This window comes from Uloborus diversus, chromosome 7, assembly GCF_026930045.1.
Source record: "Uloborus diversus isolate 005 chromosome 7, Udiv.v.3.1, whole genome shotgun sequence".
NCBI lineage: Eukaryota > Metazoa > Arthropoda > Arachnida > Araneae > Uloboridae > Uloborus > Uloborus diversus.
The window spans coordinates 128,342,523-128,365,898 of NC_072737.1; the positions used below are offsets into that span (position 1 = coordinate 128,342,523).

The 23,376-nt window shown below is 33.4% G+C and overlaps 1 protein-coding gene across 1 annotated transcript in view; it reads left to right on the forward strand.

The window, feature by feature from the left end:
• Positions 1-23,050, forward strand: part of LOC129226875 (potassium voltage-gated channel protein Shal-like) — a 141,295-nt gene extending 118,245 nt beyond the window's left edge. Inside the window, exon 4 of the mRNA XM_054861504.1 lies at positions 22,784-23,050. Within this exon, the coding sequence (XP_054717479.1) occupies positions 22,784-23,050 (267 nt within the window). The remainder of the gene's footprint in view (positions 1-22,783) is intronic.
• The last annotated feature ends 326 nt before the right edge of the window (positions 23,051-23,376 follow it).

A 23,376-nucleotide genomic window follows, 5' to 3' on the forward strand; every position in this document is an offset into this window, starting at 1 on the left:
ATTGTATCCAAAGATTGGTCGATCTTTCTCGCGAAGACATCAGAATAAAACTTTGTGGACTGAATTTGATGGAAAGATTAAATGATTAGGCAAATGATTTATATTCAAAGGCTATGTCAGGTAATTGTAAAGCCTGAACCAAACATACATTCCTACATTTTTAGTGCATACACTCAATGACATTTTCTTCTTGTGCAAAATTTACTTAATGAGGCGCATTATTATGAATTATTACTAGCTTTTACTTTGTGCCACATCATATCATTTACGATTTCTTCCTCTTGACATAGCCGGTTAAATAAACAGAAGTGGGTGATAGCATTCCTTTTTCTGTTTTCAAAAAGAAATTACAACTTTGCCTTCAGTCCTTTTGAAACCACTCTTGCACGAAATTAATAAACAGAAGCAAGTTGTGTTCGACAAATATTTTTTTAGTGGTAATAAAATTCGGCAATGAATGATGCAATTGTTAACCATCAAACGGATTCATTTGCGATTCATTATCGTTAACGATTGCAGAACCAGTAATCTTTCTTAAAGTCAAAATGAATGTCTTAATTTGAATGGGTGCTGTTCCATTAAACCTGCCCGTTACCAAACACAAACTTAATAGTTCTTGAGCCGGTGATTAGTGGAATAAATATAGCGTGTTTGGCGAATTTCCTATCTGAGCAGGGCGGTGTACTACATCACAAAGAACTGGGCTTTCCTACAGGGAATTTACTGTCCTCACCAAGCTTCCAGCCGCAAATTACAACGCTTAATGATGGGTGGAGGTTCGCGTCTTAACGCCTGTTTGCTTACAGAGTTAAGTGATAAATCCTAAAGAAAGCATACAGCTATTTCGTTACTATGATTTTTAATCTGTTAACTTATTGCTTTTATCTTGGAAAATGATTCTATTTTTAACAACAGCAACAATTTGTAACGATTGGAGTCAGCATTGCATGAGATAAATATTTTGTCGTGCCCTTTTGCCCGATACCCAGTCTTTTATAAGCTCTGAACGCAAATATGCTCTTTTGTTTCATGTATTGCAATACATAAAGTTCGCGAAAACACTAGATGCTGAAGACAATATTTTATTGTCCTTCCTCTCCGTAGGTTGTTTTATATCCGTAAGGGAAGCGCTTGTCAATCTTGGTGAAATTGTGACACAGATGAATCTTGCAACTTTATATTAGAAAATAATATTTTTAATAAAGTGATCTCCTGCAGTTGACCTCAACGAATTTACCAACCAGATTATTCCTAAAAAAATTCATTGCAGTTTTAGTTTGGTTTCCCATTGACGATACACTAGGAAACAGCGATAACTTTACATACTGAATCAACTCGCTTTGTTTCTAAGTGTATTCGTATGCCAACGAAACACGCAACAACGTGGTATAGTTCATTAACGCATTGATTCATCTACAAAAAGAGTAGCAACGCCGTTTTTTTCTTCAAAATTTTCTTCGTTTTTTTTTATTATTTTTTTCTCTCAAGTGATTGAGAAGAAACATGCATTGCTCTGTTTTCCTTCTCATTTTTATTAATGCCTTGGCCTGAGCAACAGCAAGCGGCTTAACTCTGGTGTTGTGTTGTATTTAATAAATAATTTCATGCTCAAAAAAAAAACAGTCAATGGGGTTGTTTCCTTCAGTCAAAAGTAGTATTTTTAATCACTGAAATTTATAGAATAAGCAAAAAATAATAATAATAACATGGACCCAGAAAATACTTTCATTTTCCCAACAGTTATTTTTTAATTAATTTTTTAAATATCCGATTTTTTAAACAAGACGTGGTCTTGATGATGTCACAAATAATGCTCTTGGCGCATCTTTCTAGCATGTTTCCACGTTATGATAATCAAGAAGCGAATTAAATATTGTGCTCCACGCTTGCTATGAACCATATCGTTGCCAATACACATGAGTAAAGATGCGAATTAAATATTTTGTTCTGTGAATGGCAATCGCGCCCCTATATAGGTAGGCCGACGCATCAGCTTAAGTTTAGCCATTTTGGATCGGATTTTTCATTGTTGAACTGCTAGTGTTACCACAGCAAAGTTTTGTATTTCGCCAAATTTTCCGAAAATAATATTTTATTTAATAAAGAATTCACGTGCTGCTAATAATTGTTCACAGCGAACAATAACCAAACGCGATAACTCGCCTGAAAAGACAACTACTCAAACGCACGCTCCGATCCAAAATGGCTAATCTTAAGCTGATGCGCCGACTCGTATATATAGGGGCCTTAAATTGCAACACTGAATGGCATTTCATCATTTGTGATGTCATCGGCAGAAGTGTAAACAATGAAAGCGCATCGATTTAAGTAATTTTTTTTAATATTAAACTTAAACAAATTATTTTTAAAATGATCAGATCCTATGTTTTTAAACATGCAGAAAAAAAAAAACTTTTAAAATTTTGGAAACGACTCCATTCATCTTAGTTAAAAGTTTGCGCTCTTCCTGCTTTCGCTCATTGAACTCATTTGTGTATTTACATTGTTACGTCAGAATTCTACATTTCCGAACTTGAATAATACAGAGTGATTAAAATTAAACTGACAATACTCAGAGGCTCATAGCTCTAGTTCTACTGAACGGATTCGAATGAAATTCGAAATATATGTTATATTTAATCATGCGGCCGAGGTTTGGGCTAAAGAACAATAGTTTGAAATTTTGTCAATAGATGGTGCTGTACCACTAAAATCATGTGCAAATTAGTAACTAATGTAATTTCAATGTACAAGCAATAAATATGGTTCAAAGAAATCGCTCGGAAAAAGTGAATATGCCTTTGAACGAGAACGAACATCAATGAAAATCAACCTGGAAGCTTTTTTATATAAGAGAGTATTGCTTCGGCAGCACTTTGGGGCAGATGAGAATTTGAAATTGATGTGGTACATTTTCAACATTCTGCTGATAGACAAGGTGCTCAGATAGGACACAGAAGTGTTCAAAAATATAACATGTTTCATTCGTTTTCTTTTTTTTTTTTTTTTGCGATCTTCCCCCCCCCCCTTTCTTTTTACCTCGATTGAAACGCCACCTGCTGTCGAATTTTCCAATAACTTTTTTGCAATAACCTCGTCCGAATAGTCTACATAAAATATGATTGAAATTTCATTCGAATCCGTTCTGTAAACCGGGGCTATGAGCCTCTGCGTACTGTCATGTTTGTGAACCACTCCTTTGTCTCAGGGCAAGAGATAGTGCTAGTACTCTGGTAGATGCTGCAATACAGCATATTTAAAAATATTTTTATTTCAGTAATTTACTAGGTAGTTTTTCAATGAAAGCTTCCTAGGACCGCAACTTTAAACGCGTTTTGCTCAAAACTTGAAAATGCACTCTTAAATCCATTTGCTTATGGCTGCATCATATGTGCATATAGTTTGGCTAATTTAACTCCGATGTACGTTATATTAAATGAGTACATTTTTCTTTAAATGGAGGCACAGAGTGTCGGTTATGTTTCGTCGATATAGTGTCGTTTATGTTTTATTGTATCATTGTAAAGTTTTTATGCATTGTTTTTGTCTACTTTATTACAAGTATTGATGTTAAATTACCAAAATTTTTGTCAAGAGCAAATCAAAATTGTAACAGTAATTGTAATGTAATTTTTTATATATTGAAATAAAGTTCCTCAGAGACCCACTTGCTCAGATTTATCTGAGCATTTAAAACCGATAAACCGAGCAATTGGTAGGTGCGGGTGGTCTCTGAGGGTGTCAAATGTCAAATGTTACGTCAAAAGCAGCTACCAGAGTTCTGCCAGAATAAAAAAATTTCCTGTTTTCAACCCAAGTAAAAATAACCTCATTGGGTTACAAATGTCTTGTTGTCAGAGTCCTACTGTCTATCTCATATCCATCTGCTATCTGTATCTCCTCCATAGAAGTGATCAGTGGCAGCTGCTGGCTACTTAGCAAAAAGAAGAGGTTATCAGTAATTTTTTTAGTACTAACTAGGAGTTTTTTCCTTAGTTTTGCATTTCTCCGCTGATAGCAATAAATGGTATGGCTCTTTTTTTTTTAATTTAAATATTTTCTTTTCTCTTTTGCATAAAACACAAAGCAAGAATTGTTAAAAATAAAATCCAGAACAAACTTCCTTAAATTTAACCTTTTCTGAAATTTTAGACGGGTGCCTTCTATAAATTTGATCAAATAAATTCATCGCTCTTTTAATTATGAAAATAATACATTTCGCTCTCCCTTCTTTTGGGTGGTAAGAATAATATTTATGAAAACTTGTCCTTGTTTTTTATTTATACTTTTCTTATTAACATATTTATTTATTTTGAATGATTTGTTTGATTAAATAATTTTAAGTGCATTTTAATGTGTTCAGTGAGCAAAATTATCCTGTTACGCCCTATTTCCTAGGATAGTATAATTCAAACAAAAAACATTTTTTTGAAAAAAAGAGAGAGAGAGGTTAAATAATTCATTATCTTTTAACAAATATTTATATATAACGTCTGATATTTTACATGGAAACTATACTAGCAAAATACATAATGTTCAATTTTTAAATGGTCCTCAGTTGTACAGCATGCATCGATTTTTAAAATGGCATGCTTCAAAAACAAAATATTAAGTACTGTTTCGTTCTACTTAATCAATTGTTCGCTTTACAAATCTAAGTAGAACTAAGTATATAAGTAAATTACTAAGTGAAATTTAAGAAATTCACTTTGCTTCAAAAGCATGAATGCAATTTTCTCAAAACTACAAAAGGAAATTTTCTTATTTGAAAAGTGCGCCATGTTAACTATATTTCTTCTTAACATAGAAGCTGAATGTAATATTCCTAAACGGTTAGGTGGTTGACTTGACGTTTATTCTTCTTAGAGTGGAAAACATCATTGTTCCATTTTCATGAAAAACATATTTAGGATCTTCCAGTTTAGTTACATAAAAAGGAAAGCTTTAGTTTTGTTTTAGAAGTAATAGTTACTCTTCAGAAAAGCAAATTTTATATTAACTCCTACAAAACATTTTTAGGGGTACTTTTTAGTTTCACATGTTCTCAATTACGGAAATATTGTAAATTACTGAAGGGTATTTTTTGTGATTCAATTTTGTGAAGTATTTTTAAGCGTTGAAGGAATGTTTAGGTACTTATTAATAAAAGAAAATCATGGAAATTTTTCGCAAAAGATATAGAATTAGTAATAACTAATTAGAGTAGGAGTACTAAATTGTCATAATATACTATCAGAGTAAACTAAAATCTCTTAAAATGTTTTAGAGATAAAAATATAATTAATCAAAGATGTAATTAAAATCAAAAAAGTAAAATGGCATGCCAGATTTTAAAAAAAAACGCAATTAGTCTAGCATCTAGTAAAAATCAACAATATGGGGGAAGGTGGTGAATCTTATACACGCTTTACTTTGATCCATCTTGTCATGTGTTTCTCCAACAATTATACGGAATAAGATTTTTTTTTTTTTTTTTTGACCTCAGGTAAACTATTTTTCGTTCGTAACAAAGCCTGCAGTGGCCCTTTTTTCAACTCTAAGATATATACACTTTCAAAGAATTTTTTTCATTTTACTTTCGGTATCTTTTAATGGTTTCAGTAATTAATTTGAGCATCATTACATTATTAACAAAGTACAGGCTCCTTTACCAACATTATTTACAGTTTATAGTTGGGTGTCTTGAATGATTTAAGTATAAAACCTTATTTTGTCAGCCATACACTATGTGGTGTCTCTAGAGTCACATTAATTTAAAATGTACTGTACCAGCAAAGGGGGTAGTGCACTCTGTGGCAGTGCGAAGTAAGAGTTAAGTAGTTAAGTTGGACAAAACTAAATGGCAATTGTACTGAAAACTGTAAGAAGGCAAGCCAGAAATATTGCAATATATAAAAAGTATCTAGAAAAATGAACAGCTAACACTAATCTAAGGAACAAACATTTTATGAATAAAGGAACAAATTGTTTTCCAATAAATGCAAAAATAAAAAGAAAAGAAAAGTTCATTTTTTCACCTCACACTCAGTTATGGGAGACCATAGAAACTTGTAAAACTCAGAGTATTCAAAGTAGTACCGGAAACATTGTCTCCCGTTTTTCTCAAGCATTTAAAATCTAACTCTCGGTACAGATCGACTAGTACCTTTTATAACGTCAAATCGTCTTTTTCTGCTTTAAGCCCACCTTTTCCAGTTCTTATAAAAAACAATGTTGCCCTTTAAATACTCTCTCTTACTCTGTCTACTCTTTCGAACATAGGTTCGCATCATTTTCAGGAATAAATAAATAACCGGAATTCAGTAGCAAAATAAAAAGTAAATAAATAATGAGTGAATTGAAAATCGAAGTTAAAAATAAAATTAAAGCAAATTAACATGGGTCATACTTATCCCATAATATGGAATGCACTTGTTCCATCTTACTTTGAAGAAGGGGTAAGCACAAGTTCCTGTACAAAAAAAGCCTGGTTACAGTAATTAATCAAAATAAATCATGTACCTCATTAATTAGTATCAAAAAAGGAGAAAATTACCTCAGTTGACCTTAGTAGTTTCATACAACAAAAGAAACAAAAATCTGACCTTCTCAGATCTTCACGTTAAATCTTCACAGTAGAGCTTTTTATAAGACCACTTCGTTGTTTCAGGTGTAGTGCGCGTGTGTGTTATTCACAAAAAACTTTTGTCTTCTTATAAAATTGAAGCCTAGAACAATAGCATTACTTAAAATACACCACCAGCTCAGTTATTCCATCCGAGGACTGCAGTTTCGTGCTTTTTAGCACTCATCAGCCCGGAATAGGAATCACATGAGCTGGCTGCGGAAAACCTCTTAAGGGAACCAAGAGAGCCAAACAAACTACCATGCTTTGCCATCAATCTTTGAGTTGAACCGCACCATTGCTGCGGTCACTCATTTGGTGTGCTAATTCTACATTAGCTACCAGTTTGTTTGGCTCTCTCGGTTCCCTTAAGAGGTTTTTCGCCGCCAGCTCATGTGATTCCTATTCCGGGCTGATGAGTGCTAAAAAGCACGAAACTGCAGTCCTCGGATGGAATAACTGAGCTGGTGGTGTATTTTAAGTATTTCTGCCTTAGCCCTGGCTTAGGGCGGTAACTTACTACAAAATAGCGTTACTTGCTGTTGTGATTATTAGACCTCTTTTGGTTAGAACTTATCACTGATTGCGTTTCATTTACATAAGCTTGTACTGATGTCTGGTTACAGAAATTATCACTTTGAAATTACCTAACATATTCGCTGTATGGCAGATGCATCACTAGCATCACATAAAACTCAGGATGCGGTTTTACCCCGTGGGTGCACTTGCGTTGCTTCAGGTGTAGTGCGCGTGAGTGTTATTCACAAAAAACTTTTGGCTTCTTATAAAATTGAATCCTAGAACAATAGCGTTACTTAAAATACATCACCAGCTCAGTTATTCCATCCGAGGACTGCAGTTTCGTGCTTTTTAGCACTCATCAGCCCGGAATAGGAATCACATGAGCTGGCGGCGAAAAACCTTTTAAGGGTACCAAGAGAGCCAAAAAAACTACCATGCTTTGCCATCAATCTTTGAGTTGAACAGCACCATTGCTGCGGTCACTCATTTGGTGTGCTAATTCTACATTAGCTACCAGTTTGTTTGGCTCTCTTGGTTCCCTTAAGAGGTTTTTCGCTGTCAGCTCAAGTAATTCCTATTCCGGCTGATGAGTGCTAAAAAGCACGAAACTGCAGTCCTCGGATGGAATAACTGAGCTGGTGGTGTATTTTAAGTATTTCTGCCTTAGCCCTGGCTTAGGGCAGTAACTTACTATAAAATAGCGTTACTTGCTGTTGTGATTATTAGACCTTTTTTTGGTTAGAACTTATCACTGATTGCGTTTCATTTACATAAGCTTGTACTGATTTCTGGTTACAGAAATTATCACTTTGAATTTACCTAACATATTTGTTGTATGGTAGATGCATCACTAGCATCACATAAAATTCAGGATGCGGTTTTACCCCGTGGGTGCACTTGCGTTGCTTCAGGTGTAGTGCGCGTGAGTGTTATTCACGAAAAACTTTTGGTTTCTTATAAAATTGAAGCCTAAAACAATAGCGTTATTTGCTGTTGTGATTATTAAACCTCTTTTGGTTAGTTGCGAAACGCACGGAGTTTGCACAGTGCGCAGGTTTCAAAAGCTTTTGGTACAAAGAGATCTGAATTTTTTTATTTGGTTTTAAACCACAAAGCAGAATTTCTTTAGAACGATACTTAGATCGATAAGAGCAAGACACATAATTGTTATCGCAAATCAAATTGTACTAAAACTAACTAGTTAGTAGTTTTCTTTACAACAAAGGTTTAATTTTCGAATATGTTATTTGATCAAATATTGAATAACTTCGGGTAACTAAAATACTTTTCATTGTTTTAAACATTTGGGTAAGTATTATTTAAAAATCTTATTCAATTATTTTTTACTTTTGATGTTTTTAAACAGTTTTTTGTGACATTGGAAAATTATTTTTCATGTAATATATGACATAATGTTTTTGAATATGAGTTTTTGTTGAATTTTTAAAAGTTAAAGTAAAATTTTTGAATGTGTAAGGATTTTTGATCATGTGTTAAATTCAGAAGCAATTTCAGATGTAATTTTTTGAATATGCAATTTTTTTAGAAAAATAAGATAGCTTTGAATATAGTTCTAATCATAATCATTTTAATAAATCAAAATCGCATGTTCAAATGTTTCAAACAGGTTCAAAGCTTTTTTTTTTTTTTTTTTTTTTGAAGGGGAGGGGCATTTTTCGTTAGCCTTTTTTGGTATTGGAAGCTTTTTTTTTAATCTAGATAAGAGTATTTGAACTTACGAAAAGAAGGGATCAGATTTTTCATCTGCTACGTCAGGTGATGAAAAAATTCGAATCTATTTTAACAACGTTCTTTTTTTTTATTTATTTATTTATTTCAAATTTAAATCATATTCAAAGCATTCGCGTAAATAGTTTTACACAGCATCGGATGGAAGACAGAAATTATTAATTAACAAGTCATTTTACTGCGTTGAACAGTTAAAATTTTACTATTTTTGCATTAATGATGCTTTTAGTGAGGCACATTTCATTTCGTTGAAATTACATTACCACAGAATTTATTCCAAGACTTTGTTCCTGCAAAAATGCCTTATCAATTTAATCTTGAATGAGGCTGCGAGTAACGGGAAATGAAAACAGAATTTAGCAAAAAATGTGAAAGGAAAGCGTTAAGCAAATAGTAACTAACTAAAAACGTGCGACTACGAGTAACAAAGGAAATATAAATCACACTTTGACATCTCCTTTGATTAAAATAGCATTGCCGCAAAACTTGTTTCAAGACTTCCCTCTTGAAAAAGTTCCTTATCAATCAAGTTTTAATTAAAGAGACGAAAAATGAAAACACAGTTTGAAAAAGTTCAGAGGAAATTGGTAAGTAAATATTTTACAAAAATCGTATGAACGCGTGTAACACAAGGAAATGAACATGAAACTTCGATAATAGTTATTCAACACAAAAGAATATAAAGCAAATCACATCAAAACGAATCTCAAATTAGTTTTAAAAAATAATTATGAAATCTTAGCAATCTGACAGTTCTCATTATTATAGAGTATATTTAAAATTCATTTTATGTATTGTCAATTACAAAAAAAATCTCTTTGATCTATAAAATGAAGTCAAAATACAATTTGTGTTTGATCAGGGTTATAAAAAAAACGACAGAAACTGGGAGCCAAAGATGAATTATGACGGATTAAATTTTCAGTAGATGACGATAAGAAATGTACGTACAACTTTCAAACGGGAAAAACTTGAACAGGCTTATATGAAGTTTCATGCAATAAAAACCTTATATCCTACAGGATAATTATTATAAATAATTGCTGCAATTTCTAGAAATAAAAAAACTGCCTTTTTTATTATTATTGGCAATTATTTTACTTTCGTTATCAATATTTTTTCCCTTACGTTATTACAAATCCGTTTCCGGAACCAAAATGTATTCATAAACTCGAGTTTGGCTCGCTAAGCAGAAATCTTGTGCCTCACGATGATCCACCGTATTAATTCACACTCTAATTTCAATTAACGATCACTATTTTCTAGATAAAAGCATAATTTTGTTTTTATTTAAGAGGAGTGAGTAGAGTGCAGAGTTGATGTGATTTTATTTGGTAACAAACACCCTAACGCCACTGCCATTTCTCACCAGGATTGTTGTCGCAGGGAAGAGTAGATGTGCCCTCTGTAGTTCGAGGGGGAGGTTCGTTTTGGGTAAGTAGTCCTCTCCATCATCATCGCATTTGGTGCACTTACGCAACTCCCGCATCTTCCATTCCCTTCGATGTTTAAAATTGTCTCTTCCGCTTTCAAGCATCAGCTTTGCACTCTTCTTGCTCTCTCTCTCTCTATCTCGCTCTCTCTCTCTCTCTTTGTTTTCTCCCTCCTTATCCGTTTGATGATCTCTGCTGCCTGAACTTGCTCGGTTTCATTCTTAACAAAAGCTACATTTTCACTTTGATACAGTCTGCCCAAGGATGATATAAAATTGACAAACGTCCAGTTAAGCCTAGCTACGTATACACTTTGATACAGTTTGCACACGGATGATATAAAATTGGTAAGCAACCAGTCAAGACGAGCTGCAGATACAATTTGGTACAGTCTGCCCACGGATGATATAAAATTTGCAAACGTCCAGTTAAGACGAGTCTTTCTGAGTTAGGGGGGGAAGTAAAAATTTTATGCGCGTGCTCCGTTAATTTCAATATGACTGCTTAATTTAGAGGCTAACATACATTTGAAAATTCTGACATCCCTGAAAACTAATAGGTGCGTCCATTTCCGCCTGCAAACCGGATTATTGCCTTTCCATCTCATCGATGGTAGACTGTACTGCGTATTATCCCTTTAACCGTTTTTAAAAAAAACCAAAATTATCCCTAATAAACCACCAAGATGGAATCACCTAACTTGCTTTTACTCATTTTGGGAAACTTTCGGAAGATGTCATATGTAGAGGGGTTTTTTTTTATCCATTTGTGTGAATTTGGCGATAATTTTTGTTTTTGTCGACAGAATAATACGTAAGTTCGCCATTTATGTTTGCAAAGAATTTTTGCTCTCATCAACAGTTCATTAAATGGATAATCACGCTGCATTTTCACTTTTATCAAACAGCAAGATATAAATGTGACCAAACACCGCAATGGGGGCTAAACACACAAATGTGCGCTGGTTACTTGCAATTCTAACATTACAATTCCATTGATAAGTATGGTTTTTTATGTAAACGGAAATCTTTCAAAAATATCGACTCCAATTCATTTTACTAAACAGTGGTATGGGTACTACGTTGTTTCCCATTTCTTTTACCAATGGTTGATATGGGTACGCAGGTTGTGTTCTAATTTATTTTCACCAGACATTGATATGGATTTTTACCTTGTTTTCTGATTTATTTTATCAAAAAGCGATATGGGTACTCTCGTTATTTTTTAATTTATTTTAACAAACACTGCTATGGGTACTCATACTCCCATTTGCTTTATGTTTATTTTACCAAACACTGATGTTGGTACTCACGGTTTTTTTTTTTTTTTTTTGACGTGATCGTATCACTTGGTGAAAGGATTGCATGGGATAGAAATTGACCATGAATGTTAGTTTCTCAAAAAAATGAATAAATAAGAAAAATATGACCTTTTGTATTTGTACAAAGAGTTTTCGCGAGTACAAAGTAGTCAAAATTAATTAACCGAGAAATAAACTCGCAGTAACTGCATTTCCTTATAAATCGAAAAATGCAATCTTCATGAAAATTAGAATCCACTTTTAAATTGTTGAGCCTTGATATGCGCCAATAGAAAACCACAACAAAAAAGGTTTGAAATGATAAAACCAGTTATGCATTTTGCAAAAATAAAAGGGGGGAGTAATTTTAAGGCTATGATTAAATGCATCTAAATGTGACAAAAGATCACTACTACAATAAAGCACAAAACTTGGTCAAAATATTCAAATGCTGTACAAGATGAACTGTAAAAAAAATTTTACTATTTATTATTAGGAGGCTTCGCGTCTGGCTGGTCTTGAAATATCATAGCGTGAGACGCGTGGCTTGTTTTTTAATGTTGTTCTTCAAGCTAGGCAAAACCGTCAAAATGAATCGCTTATTAAACGTTATGGGTTGGGTGTTTTTTAGATAATAAATGTTATTAAAGGTATTATCTTTATTTCTAGAAATAGTTTCATTACATAAAACATTTTATGTACTTAATAATAATTCATGATCAACATTTCATAAGTTTGCCAATGATATTGTAGAATATGCATTGCTTCTGTACCAGAGAAAGTATTTAATCATATTCCCGTTGTTTTATCAAGTTTATCAGAAATATTATTTATTTTCTATCATTTTACCTTATACATAAAACCGTAAATTAACAATTTTCATTTATTAAAGAAATGCTGTAAAATTTACGGTTGAAACACTTTTGAAACTTGAGATCCAAATTTTGCGAATAACTTAATATACAGGTGGCTAGAACGTTCTAAAACACAAAAAATATGCATTTTTATCAAATCAGTAGTCTTTTTCTCGACAACCACAGGATTTTTAAGCTATCGAAAATCTTAGTCTATCATCTATTATCAAACCGCTCCATATCTACTAGTGCTACTAGGATGGCTTATCTTTTCACGGGAAAAAAATGTTTTCCCTTATACGTAACACAATCCATTCTCTAGAAAAAAGTCGTAATTTTTTAACTTATTTCACTTTCTTCCCTATTATTTTTAACAACGACATAACTTTAGCAGTAATTCATGAAATAAAGAGCACTTAAAATATGATAAAGGCTTTAAGGATGCTCAATCGATTATTTTTGTGGCTTACACTTTGACTAAATATTTTCTTTCCTTTGTCTTATGTAAGTAAAAACTTCAAGTCAAAAAATATATGTAAAAAGTTCCCTCACCCTCCAACACACACCTCTTATTGGGGGAAAACGTCATAGAAATAAAATAAAGCAATATTAGTTAACTAAGCTAAAATTTGAAATCACAATTATAAGATATATATTATATGTGGTGAGAATGAAAATGTTTGCTTTGAGAAATGCGATAGAGAAAAACTTAATATATTCATAGCATTACTGAAACTTGTATCATTTCGTGCATGACAGTAAAATATTTTTATTCATACATGTAATAATTATTTTTTAAAAAAGCAAAGAGAAATTTTCTGGTTCTGCTGCAGGTTTTTTTGGGGGGGTGGGGGGTGTTAAATAAAAAGAGTAACAGCACTCAGTAAAGGAATGTATCTGAACAGTGAGTATATTCAATATCTTCTACTCGATGACCATATGGGATTTTTGTTTTACACGAAACTCTGAATGAGGCTTCTTCATGTAATATTCTGTATTTCTAATTATACTCACAAAAGTATACACACTTTTATCATACTCATCATCATTTTTAACTGTCTTCTTATTACTCCTCCAGTTTACATTGTTTTCTAGTTTCCTTTTTTTCTCTTCACTCTTTCAAAACTGTGTTCCTTTCCTTTACTCTCTTCTTTTCTATTTTTCTTTTCTTTTCTCTTTTGTTTTCTTTTCTTTTCTCTTTCCTTTTTCTTTCATTTCCATTTCTCTTTTCCTTCCTTTCTTACTTGCATATAATAACATTACTATTGGCAACTCATCTAAAAAAGGAACTTTTAAAACCTTAAATTAAAATTAAAAATTTAAAAAAAACAATACAGCTAAGCATTCACTGACCGGACATCCTAGTGCATCTATTTTTAACCAAAAAGATAGAAACTTAGCTTTATTGTTAACTTAACTCTAACTCAGAACTCCAAAACTATAAGTCCATGATGCATGATTTTTTTTATTATAGGAAAATAAAAGATGAACATTTAAACAGCTTGGACTACTCTTTATTTTCTTAGCAATCAAATTACGAAGTTACGCTTGCATGACAATTGTGTAAAATGACTTTTTAAATGTACAGAATGTTTACAAAGTCTTGAGCTCATAAAGAAAATTTATCAAAAAGAACTAGATCAGATTCTTGTATGATTCTTTTTTTAATCTGATCCTTATCTCAAAAAAGTTTTTTCACAATGTTAATACATTTCTACATGGGCACCTATTGTAATTCTTATAGGATTTAGACGATTTTAAACTTTGTGTCAGGCACTAGCGCAGCCAAAATTTGCCTTCTGGGGGGTGGGGAGTGTTTAGTCAGAACAGTTCTTTTGTTTATTTATTTATTTATTTAAACCCCACAAATCACCACCGTACCAGCCCTGTTACGGGTTTAACCGGATGTGGTAACTAAGGTGGGGGGAGGGGACAGTTTTTATATGCGTATAATATGTCATATTAGAGTTGACACTATGCATTAAAACTAAAGGTTCAGGGGGTTGACCCTTTAAAACACCCTCGCAAAGCCCTTGACAGTTTTTTTTTCTTTCATAGACTACACAGTCAGGTTCCGATATTATTGCACTTACATGCTAAATTGTATAAATGGGGAAAAAACTAGATGAGATAGGTATCAAACAATTGAAAAAAAAAACAATAATGTTTGAATATTAAACAGTTTTTTTTTAATACATTTTCTTCACCAGAACTAGACTTTATAAACAAAATGTAGTTTTGAAACTGTTCTTATAAAAATATTTGCTTCCTTAATTTAATTTTCTTAAATAAATTAATTGTTTTGTGCTTCTAAACTTTTTGCATCACATTTTTATAGTTCTTGTTTCTGCATGAAAAATAACTTTAAATCCTGTCAAAATTATCAAAGAAAATCTTTAAACTAAACAGTTGATTCTTAAAAGAAACATCGCACAGAATGTACACGATCAGTTTAATATTATAGATTAATTTCAAAAGTTTTCACCATAAATCTCCCTTATTTTCAGAGCATAAATTTACTAGAATGCTTTCCTCTTTTATCGATTTATGCAAATCAATAAATCTCCTTTTGTCTGCATTTTCCGATTTTTCACCTTCTTTGCATGCTTTTTATTTCTTCTTGAAATCTTTTCAATTATGTTTCGAAAGTTTTCTCTTTGTATTTTACAGAAACAATTACATCAAGAGTAAAATTCAATAATTGAAAACATATGTGCTTTTTTTTTTGAAACGTCAGAATATTAAGTATTTTACTGTTTTAATAATTTAGAATGCTTTGTTTTTGAGTTTTTATTTTTAGAAAAATTATTAGCCGCACTGGTATTAATGCAACGAAAATAAATTTACATGGAACAGTTTCAAACTTTAAACAATGTTTTACAAATAAGCTCAACATGTATTGATTAGTTAAACATATTTTAGCTCATGTTCATTACTTATTTTCACAAAAAAAAGTTGAAACATCTGAAAAAATAGTCTGTCCAGACTAATAGCTCTATTTTAAACAGCTAATTAGTAACCCTATCCAATTTTCACTCACCGATCGGGGGAAAACTTTGCACATCGATAGAACACATTATAATATTGTACTCGTGGTTTTTTTTTTTTTTTTCATTCGCAACAAACACTTTTGTCTTTTCATCGATAAGCTCATTATTTTTTGCATTGAAACAGGCGTTCCCTGTAACGCCGAAACATGTCTGCAGTAATCTGCAATTTGAGCTTTTTTGACGTTATTTTTCTTACTTTAATTTTAAGGCGGGTCAGGGACATACTTTGAAAAAAATTTTATCAAATATTTTAGTTTTGAAATTTTTTGCACTAATTCACCATCTATCTAATAAGCAAAATCATAACGTAAATGTTCAAAAGAAAAAAAATTTTAGTTAAATCAAATTCGTTTTTTAAAAAATAGGGTTGCTTTAGATCGCTAAAACTCAAAATATTCTTGGTCAACTTTCAAATTTTTTTCAAAAAAGTATGCAAATATCTAAACTTTAATTTTTATTCGGCGATTTAAAAAATATTTATTCAATAAAATGTAGAAAATGTATGAAGAAAAATTTCGAAACATTCAAAGATACTTTTTTTTAATCACATTTTTTGCAGTGTAAACGGTGGTTTTTTTTTTTCCCCCAAAAAATTTGCTACCAAATAAAAATTAAATTATTTGAAAAAGATATGCTCCGTATTTCATTACTTTATCTTGATCAGTTCTTGACTTATGAGAGTTTGAATGCAAAAAATCGGGAAAAATTGCATCATGGAGAAAAACGCGAAAAAAGTTGAATATATATTAGTTAAATGCTTGCAACAAAAATAATTATATCTTTCGTTCTAATTAAGATAGAAACAAGATTCAAACGTCCTTTTAAGCATTAAAAAACAGAACAGTTTTTAAATGAGTAAAAAAAAATTGTGCGTTTTTTGTGTCCCGGACACCTTTAATGGGGTAAAATTTCCCCAAAAATATTGGGTTATTGAAATATTAAAGGATGCAATGGGTTCTTTTATTTTAAATTTTAATTTTAAAAAATTAAATAATGATAAAAGTCCGAATAAATATGATTTTACACTATGAAAATTAATTAAAGTTGAAGTGTTTTGGAATTTTTCAGAAAATTTTTATCGACGGGAGTGAACCATCCCTCAATCCCTCACAATCAAGTCCTTCGAGTGAACGGAAGAGAATACGTAACCTAAAATTTTTACGAACGAAGTCATTTATTATGCCTAATTCATGATAATCGTTACAATATTGTAATATTGTATTAGTATCTATTCTAAAATTCAAAATGTTGAGAAAACATAAGCTTCAAGATTTAACATTCGCCATACTGAATCTATTATCCTGAATTTGTGAATTTCAACCTTGAATTTGTAGTCGGCCAAACGCATAATCGCTTAATAAGCCGTTTTTAAAATATAAGATAATTAGATGACTCCTCGTACTTTGGTGATTAGATAAATCCTCATTTTGATCGCGACGGATGGTTTAACACTATAAATAGCATTGTTAGAAAAATGTCTATAGAAACGTCGACTTTTAATTTGTTTCTGCTTCTAAAGCAAGAAATTTTAAGTTTTTAATCATAAATTAAATTTTTGTTATTTAAATTTAAAATACAAAATATGTTGCACACTAAAATATCGATACAATAAAAAAAAATGAGTTTTCAATCAAAACTTAAATTTTTGTTCTTAAAATTTAAAATAAAAACATGTTTTGTACCTCCTAGTATCCCAATAACTTAATATTTAGGGGTGAATTTCACGCCTTTAAAATTTTTATTGCTGCAGCTATACAAAACGCTTAGTAGAATAAAACATGCATCTTGTTTTGTCGTACTGCCTTCAGCTGAAAACTTAACGCCTATTGACCTCTTCTCAATTTCTGACCAGAAAAACAGCTCTCACATTGGACCTAATTCAATCTTATCAGAACCACGTACTTCTCTGCTTGTAAAACGTTGGCAAAAACTACTATCCCATTAAAAATAAAATTACTGAATTTTAGGCACTCCAGCAATGAAATAATGGCTTATCGTAGGCTATGGTGCGAGTTTCATTTTTGATGACGTCAGAGCGTTACCCGGTCTCAAATCTCGGATATTATTTGCAGCATACATGGAAACAAAACTCATCCATAAAATTATTACAATTTTCCTTGCTAACCTTGAAGATTTCATCCCATATAATAATACTTTTCGAAATTAAGAATTTCAAAATCAGATATATCAAACTATCTTAACCCACTTTCAAGATTCCATCCCTGCCTTACTACTTTAGAATTAAAATGAGAGTCACAAAGGTTTTTCTCTTTCTTTCTAATATTAAAATCAGTAATGAAAGTTTAAATCTTGAATACTTAATGCACGGGAAATAATAGTACTGAGCTTTTGTTCATTCTTTCGTCACAGTACATTTTCTAGATGCTTAGAGAAAAAAAAACCTCTTAGCCTCAAAAGTATTGAACTTTTATTTGAAATTGGTTATTTGAATTAAGAAATTTTCGTGAATACATTTTATATTACTTAGCAGTATTGAAGCAGAAAATATTAATGTAAATTCTACCAAAAATGGGGAGTTTTAACTTTATATAAAAAATAAACATGAAAATTTTCAGGAAAGAATTGATTTGTCCCAAAATAAAGCATATGATAAAAAATATATATATATTTTTTTTTTACAGTTCACATATTATGGAAAAAACTTAATTACGCGTGTATGTGGCTTACATTAAATGTAAAAGTTTCAAAGTTGTGCAGTACAACAACTCTGCTATAAAATTTCAGTGCGTTGTCTGCACACTTCTCGTTTTCTCTCATGTTTTTGTTTTGTGATAATAATCTCACTACAGTGAACTCCCGATAATCCGCTGGCGGTTTATCCGTGGGGCAGATTATTCACGGTCTTTCACACATAAAAAAATAAATAAATAATTCTTCAGATGATTTACTGAACCTAGAGAAATGCGCATTGTTTTCAAACCCCTTCCTTCCAATGACATGAAACCTTTTAAGATGATCGAAACCTGACTAGTTGAAGCCAGATTTTTAGATCGATAGTACTTCCTGATTTGCAACTTCCTTACATTCTGATTTTTACACCTACCCTACTTACTGATTTTTAGACCTACAACTACTTACGTGCGCAAGTGACCGAACCAATCTTCAAAGAATTCCTAGATGGATCTGTTGCAGTTAATCTGCTTGCGCGATTTGCTTATGTATGTGTGTAATCCGTTTGCAATAATGAACGATCCTCTTCTAGCTTTTACATGCACCGTTACCACTTTAGTTATAGTTTAAATGTATGCTAGTGTTATTGATCTTTTTAAGTACTCTTTACCTACACCAGCATCGTTTTTACCTAATCTGCGGATTATCCACGAATTCGCTTATCCGCAATTACCGTGCCCCCCTATTCCGCGGATAATAGGGAGTTTAGTGTACCACAATAATTAATTGAACCGAGTTTATAAAACTCGCTAAAATGCTATCGCTGTCAATTCATTTTTCAGTAGTTGGAGGGGGAAATGGGTGGGTAAAATCTCATCAGTTGACAAAACTATTGAAACTCGGCATTTTGTCACCAACTTGGCTCGTTTTGAATATCAGACTAGATCTTCGTTTTACTTAAATACTATCAATCTTATTCCAAATAAATCTTAAACTTTTAGGAACATTCTGTCGTTATTTCTTAAATCATTTCTTTGACCACTGCAGTTGTTTTAAAATGATTCTTTTTTGAAATAGATACGCAAATAAAGTAACATTTACTCGTCATTCTGGTTTAAAATACACCTTCAGCAGAACATGACATGATGCATCTGAAGTCAAGCATACACGCACATGACGTCACTTATGCACAGATACTTTATTGCGGTTACTCAATAATTTAGTTCTGTGATTTAGATTGTTGGTTTCTAAGCTTCTGGCTAATTTACAAAAAAAAAATGTTTTTAAAGATCCGGATTTTGTAGTCGGGTATGTCATTTCAAAGTTTTCCGGGGGGGGGGGGGGCAAAAGGTCTATACTCAATGTATTGTTTTGTGGAAAAAACATGCCAAACACATACTACATTATGATTTTAAAATCCAGGGGAGATCAATTGCCCTCCTCTGCATTTTGGATTTGGGGTCTGGGACTTTTCCCCCCTCTGACACCCTCCTCCCAGGCTCAAACGATGTGTTAGATCGTAGGCAGTAATATGCAGTCACTTGCGCAATAGAATATGATCGCTTTGAGAACTTCCAAAAATGTGCTTCAAACGCTTTGTATCTGCATTTGCGAACATTGGTGATGTTACGAATAACCTTTTATTTTTCCTTTAAAGAACTAAAAATAGGGTTTTTTTTTTTTTTTTTTTTTTTTTTTTTTTTTTTGTATACTTGGCGTAAACGTCAAAACAGCCTTTCCTTAAGAGCTCCACCAACAGGATCTAAGAGTCCTCCCAAGGAAGACGATAATCCCTTTACGTTTTATTGGATTTTTTTTTCTTTTCCTCGCTTTTGCTTTATCGCTAGAAAGAGACAAACTGCTTTGAAACCAGTCAGTAAACTTTGATTTAAGAGGCGGGTTTTTTTTTGTTTTTTTTTTTTGTCAACTACTTTTAGAGTTTTTCTTTAAAAATAGCAATAACGATCTGGTTATAATTAACTAATAAGATGAAATCAGATTTCTTTCAAAATATTCTTCTGAAATGAACTAAAATTAAAGCTTACTTTAATGTATGATTCTTGAATAAAATGAGGCAGAACGTATTTTAATTGCATGTGCTAATTTTGTTGTGGGCAAAATCCTCAATATATATACAATATTTGTAAGTATGCAAATCGTAACGTGAAGGTTGAAAAATGATGCGCAGTTAAGAGAAAACATGAATAGCTTGTTATATCTTTACAAAAAAAAATATATATAATTTTTTAACGAAGCGTCGGATCCTGAGAACTGGAAGCTTATAACTCGAATATTTCTTTATCTCGAAGTTTTCATTGGGTCCCATACTCTTGAAACTGTTATAGAAGCTTCCCGTGATTCGAACTACCAATAACTCGAACGTTTTATCCGTCACCCTTGGGAATTCGAGTTATCGAGTTGACTGTAAAACTCTAAAGCACGAGGAACAATTTCTAATCATCTAGTGTGCATATAATTTTTTGAGCCTTTATTAATCGTTTACATAATTGCATCATGTATTGAGCAGCAATGCCCAATATGGTAGCATAATTGCGCTCAAAATTTGGATACTGCATTTGAGTTAGACAAAATTCACATAGATAATTGTGTTGTCTGTTTGGATAGAATGCTATTTTTTGCTCTTTCTCGGGAAATGCTTGCTTAACTTTAGTCAACATAACTAAACCAATAAGAGCCAACCATCACCAATGAGATTGCAAAGAACTCGCTTGACATTCAATAAAACTACAGGTCTTCTCAAAACGTATCTCCTGATTACAAAAGGGTTTACTATTTTTATTGTTCCCCTTTTCGGGAGTAGAGCCTGCTCCGTAGCAGGGTCTTTTGGTATAACTGGACAGCATTGAAGATTTCCCTCTACAGCCGTTTTCTTGCTCGGATCTGTACCCAATTACGCAGTACCGGAAGGGAGTATCTCTTTAATAGTGGTCGTGTTGACCTGGCCAGTAAAGGGTCGGACTTGTACGAAAAGTCCCGGGTTCGATGCCAGCTGGAAGATCCTCCGTGTTCGAACCCAGCTACGCAATACTGTAAGCTATATTGTGGTGCAGATGGTTACCTGTGCCTGGGGTAGCTTTTTGGCAACTTGAGAAAGACTCGTTTCCAATCGGTGCCCTTGTACACGTGCCAGGGAGTATATTTCTCTCTCACTTTCTATTGGTACACTTCTTTCGGACTTGAACTATGTTATTATAATACTTTTCTTATATTTGTTCCATCTTGAGTGCGTTGGTTGGTGAGACAAGCTTTTTAATCAATACGAAAAATATATGTATGAGTAATAATAATTATGTAGTTAATTGCTAAAAATAATTAACAAATATATTCCGTGATTAAACCCAAGCAAACACAGATTCGTAGATTATAGACTGCTGGAAGATTTCAAATCATATAGGTTTTGGAGGCTTTCTTTGGTTCAAGTCATCAATTTGGTGTCCCCGCCGTTTCGCCGGCACAAAATGTCCTTCCTCCCTATTTTTCAGTTTCAGTTATACCTTCTGATATATTTAGAGGAAGGAGGAAATTTTAAGTGTCTACGAAACGGGAGGTAAACCATCAATATAAAGTTTCTTAAGAGTTTTTTTTTTTTTCCATGCGATGTGCGACAAAAAGTAATGAGATTGGTGTGAAAAAAAATGTTACATACGTTTGTACATTTCCTTTGTATTTTGATTTCCTTCAAAGTATTTCTTTCTGATTGAACACACTAAACCCAACGCTTCTGCAATGCTGCTTTAATTCCTGGAAAAGTTGTTCTAGAATATTCTCCGATACCCTTACCACAGCTTTTCGAAATCTTGTGTTGTTTGAAAATGGCTTCCGTATGTAGCCTTTTTTGACTTACGGAAATAAAAACTTTCTCGGAGTGTTATCTTACAACTTTGGATAGTAACGGTTTCTTTCTCTTTTTTTTTTATGTTGGGCATTGTTTTGCAGCCGCATTCCCGTCCAACTTAACACAAAAAGAAATGGCATAATGCTGATCAATATTTCAAGATTCAACAACTGAAACGATAGACCTAAACATGTTTTCACTAAATCAGCACAAATCAAATAAGTGATTGCATCAATGTGCCGCTTGGATCATAGATGTAGCATTAACTAGATATAAAAATGAAACCGATTCCATGAGCAACTGAGATCAACTTTATAGACGAGCAAGCATCCGAAAAGAGCAGGCGCGAAAAAACCTTTTTCCGTAGAATCCACTTAAAATCAGTGGTTGCATTCTCATAGATTTTTAGAATCGCTTTTGTCGGATTACTTCAAGATTTCAACGTTTAATGGTGGCCAGTTACTGCAGCTACGCAGTTGTGTATCTACAGTCGGGGCAAGGCTAACCTGTCATCGTAATATTGATGTTAGCAGGACCTTCGTAGCCTTTACAATGTTGCCAGGTTAGGTTTGCCCCAACTATAGTTATACAAGATCTATATCTTGGACTCAACGTAGCTCAGACTCAAAGAAATAGTTTGCACAAGCTGCAGATTTGCAACACATTGCAAAAGTAAATATCAGTCTCATTACTTTGCCGCACTTCGCTCACTTGTTATTTGATTATGCCCTAGTATATTAACGCATTCTTTCTCTCCTCTCCCATTCTTTTTCCGGTACAGCAGCATCGGGGGGCAGCGGCATCGGACCACGAGGAGGAACTGAACGACGTCCAGGTGCGCCTCCAGAACCGGACCTCGCCGGACGGCGGCCACTACCACCGGCCGAGCCTCGGCAACAACGCCGCGGCCGTCGCGACCACCGTCTCCAGCTCCGGCTCGGCCACCGTCGTCACCCTGCCGCACCCGGACTCGGACCGGAATCCGGGCGGCGACGGATCCAACTCCGGCGGCCCGGCCGGCGTCGGCACGGTACGGATCAGCACCCTCTAGAGAGAAGTCCATCACGTGCGGATGACGTCGACAAACTTCGTAGACTCGCATTCACCGGCAGAACAGGGGCGGCTCTAGGGGGACTGCTGACACACACACACACCCGGGTTGGCGAACCACGCATTCGATCTGTAAGCAATGTGACACTGGAGGGACGGAAGCTTTTTGTCGAGATGCGCAACTGAAGGGACTGTCCGAAGTCAGTCCGGAATCAAAATCTTCTTCTTCGTGCTCATGCAGCCAGTCAGACGATTTCGCGAGTTGTCAGGAGATGGAACGCATTGCCTTTTTTTTCCAAAAAATGTTCGATTCTCAATTTCTCAGGA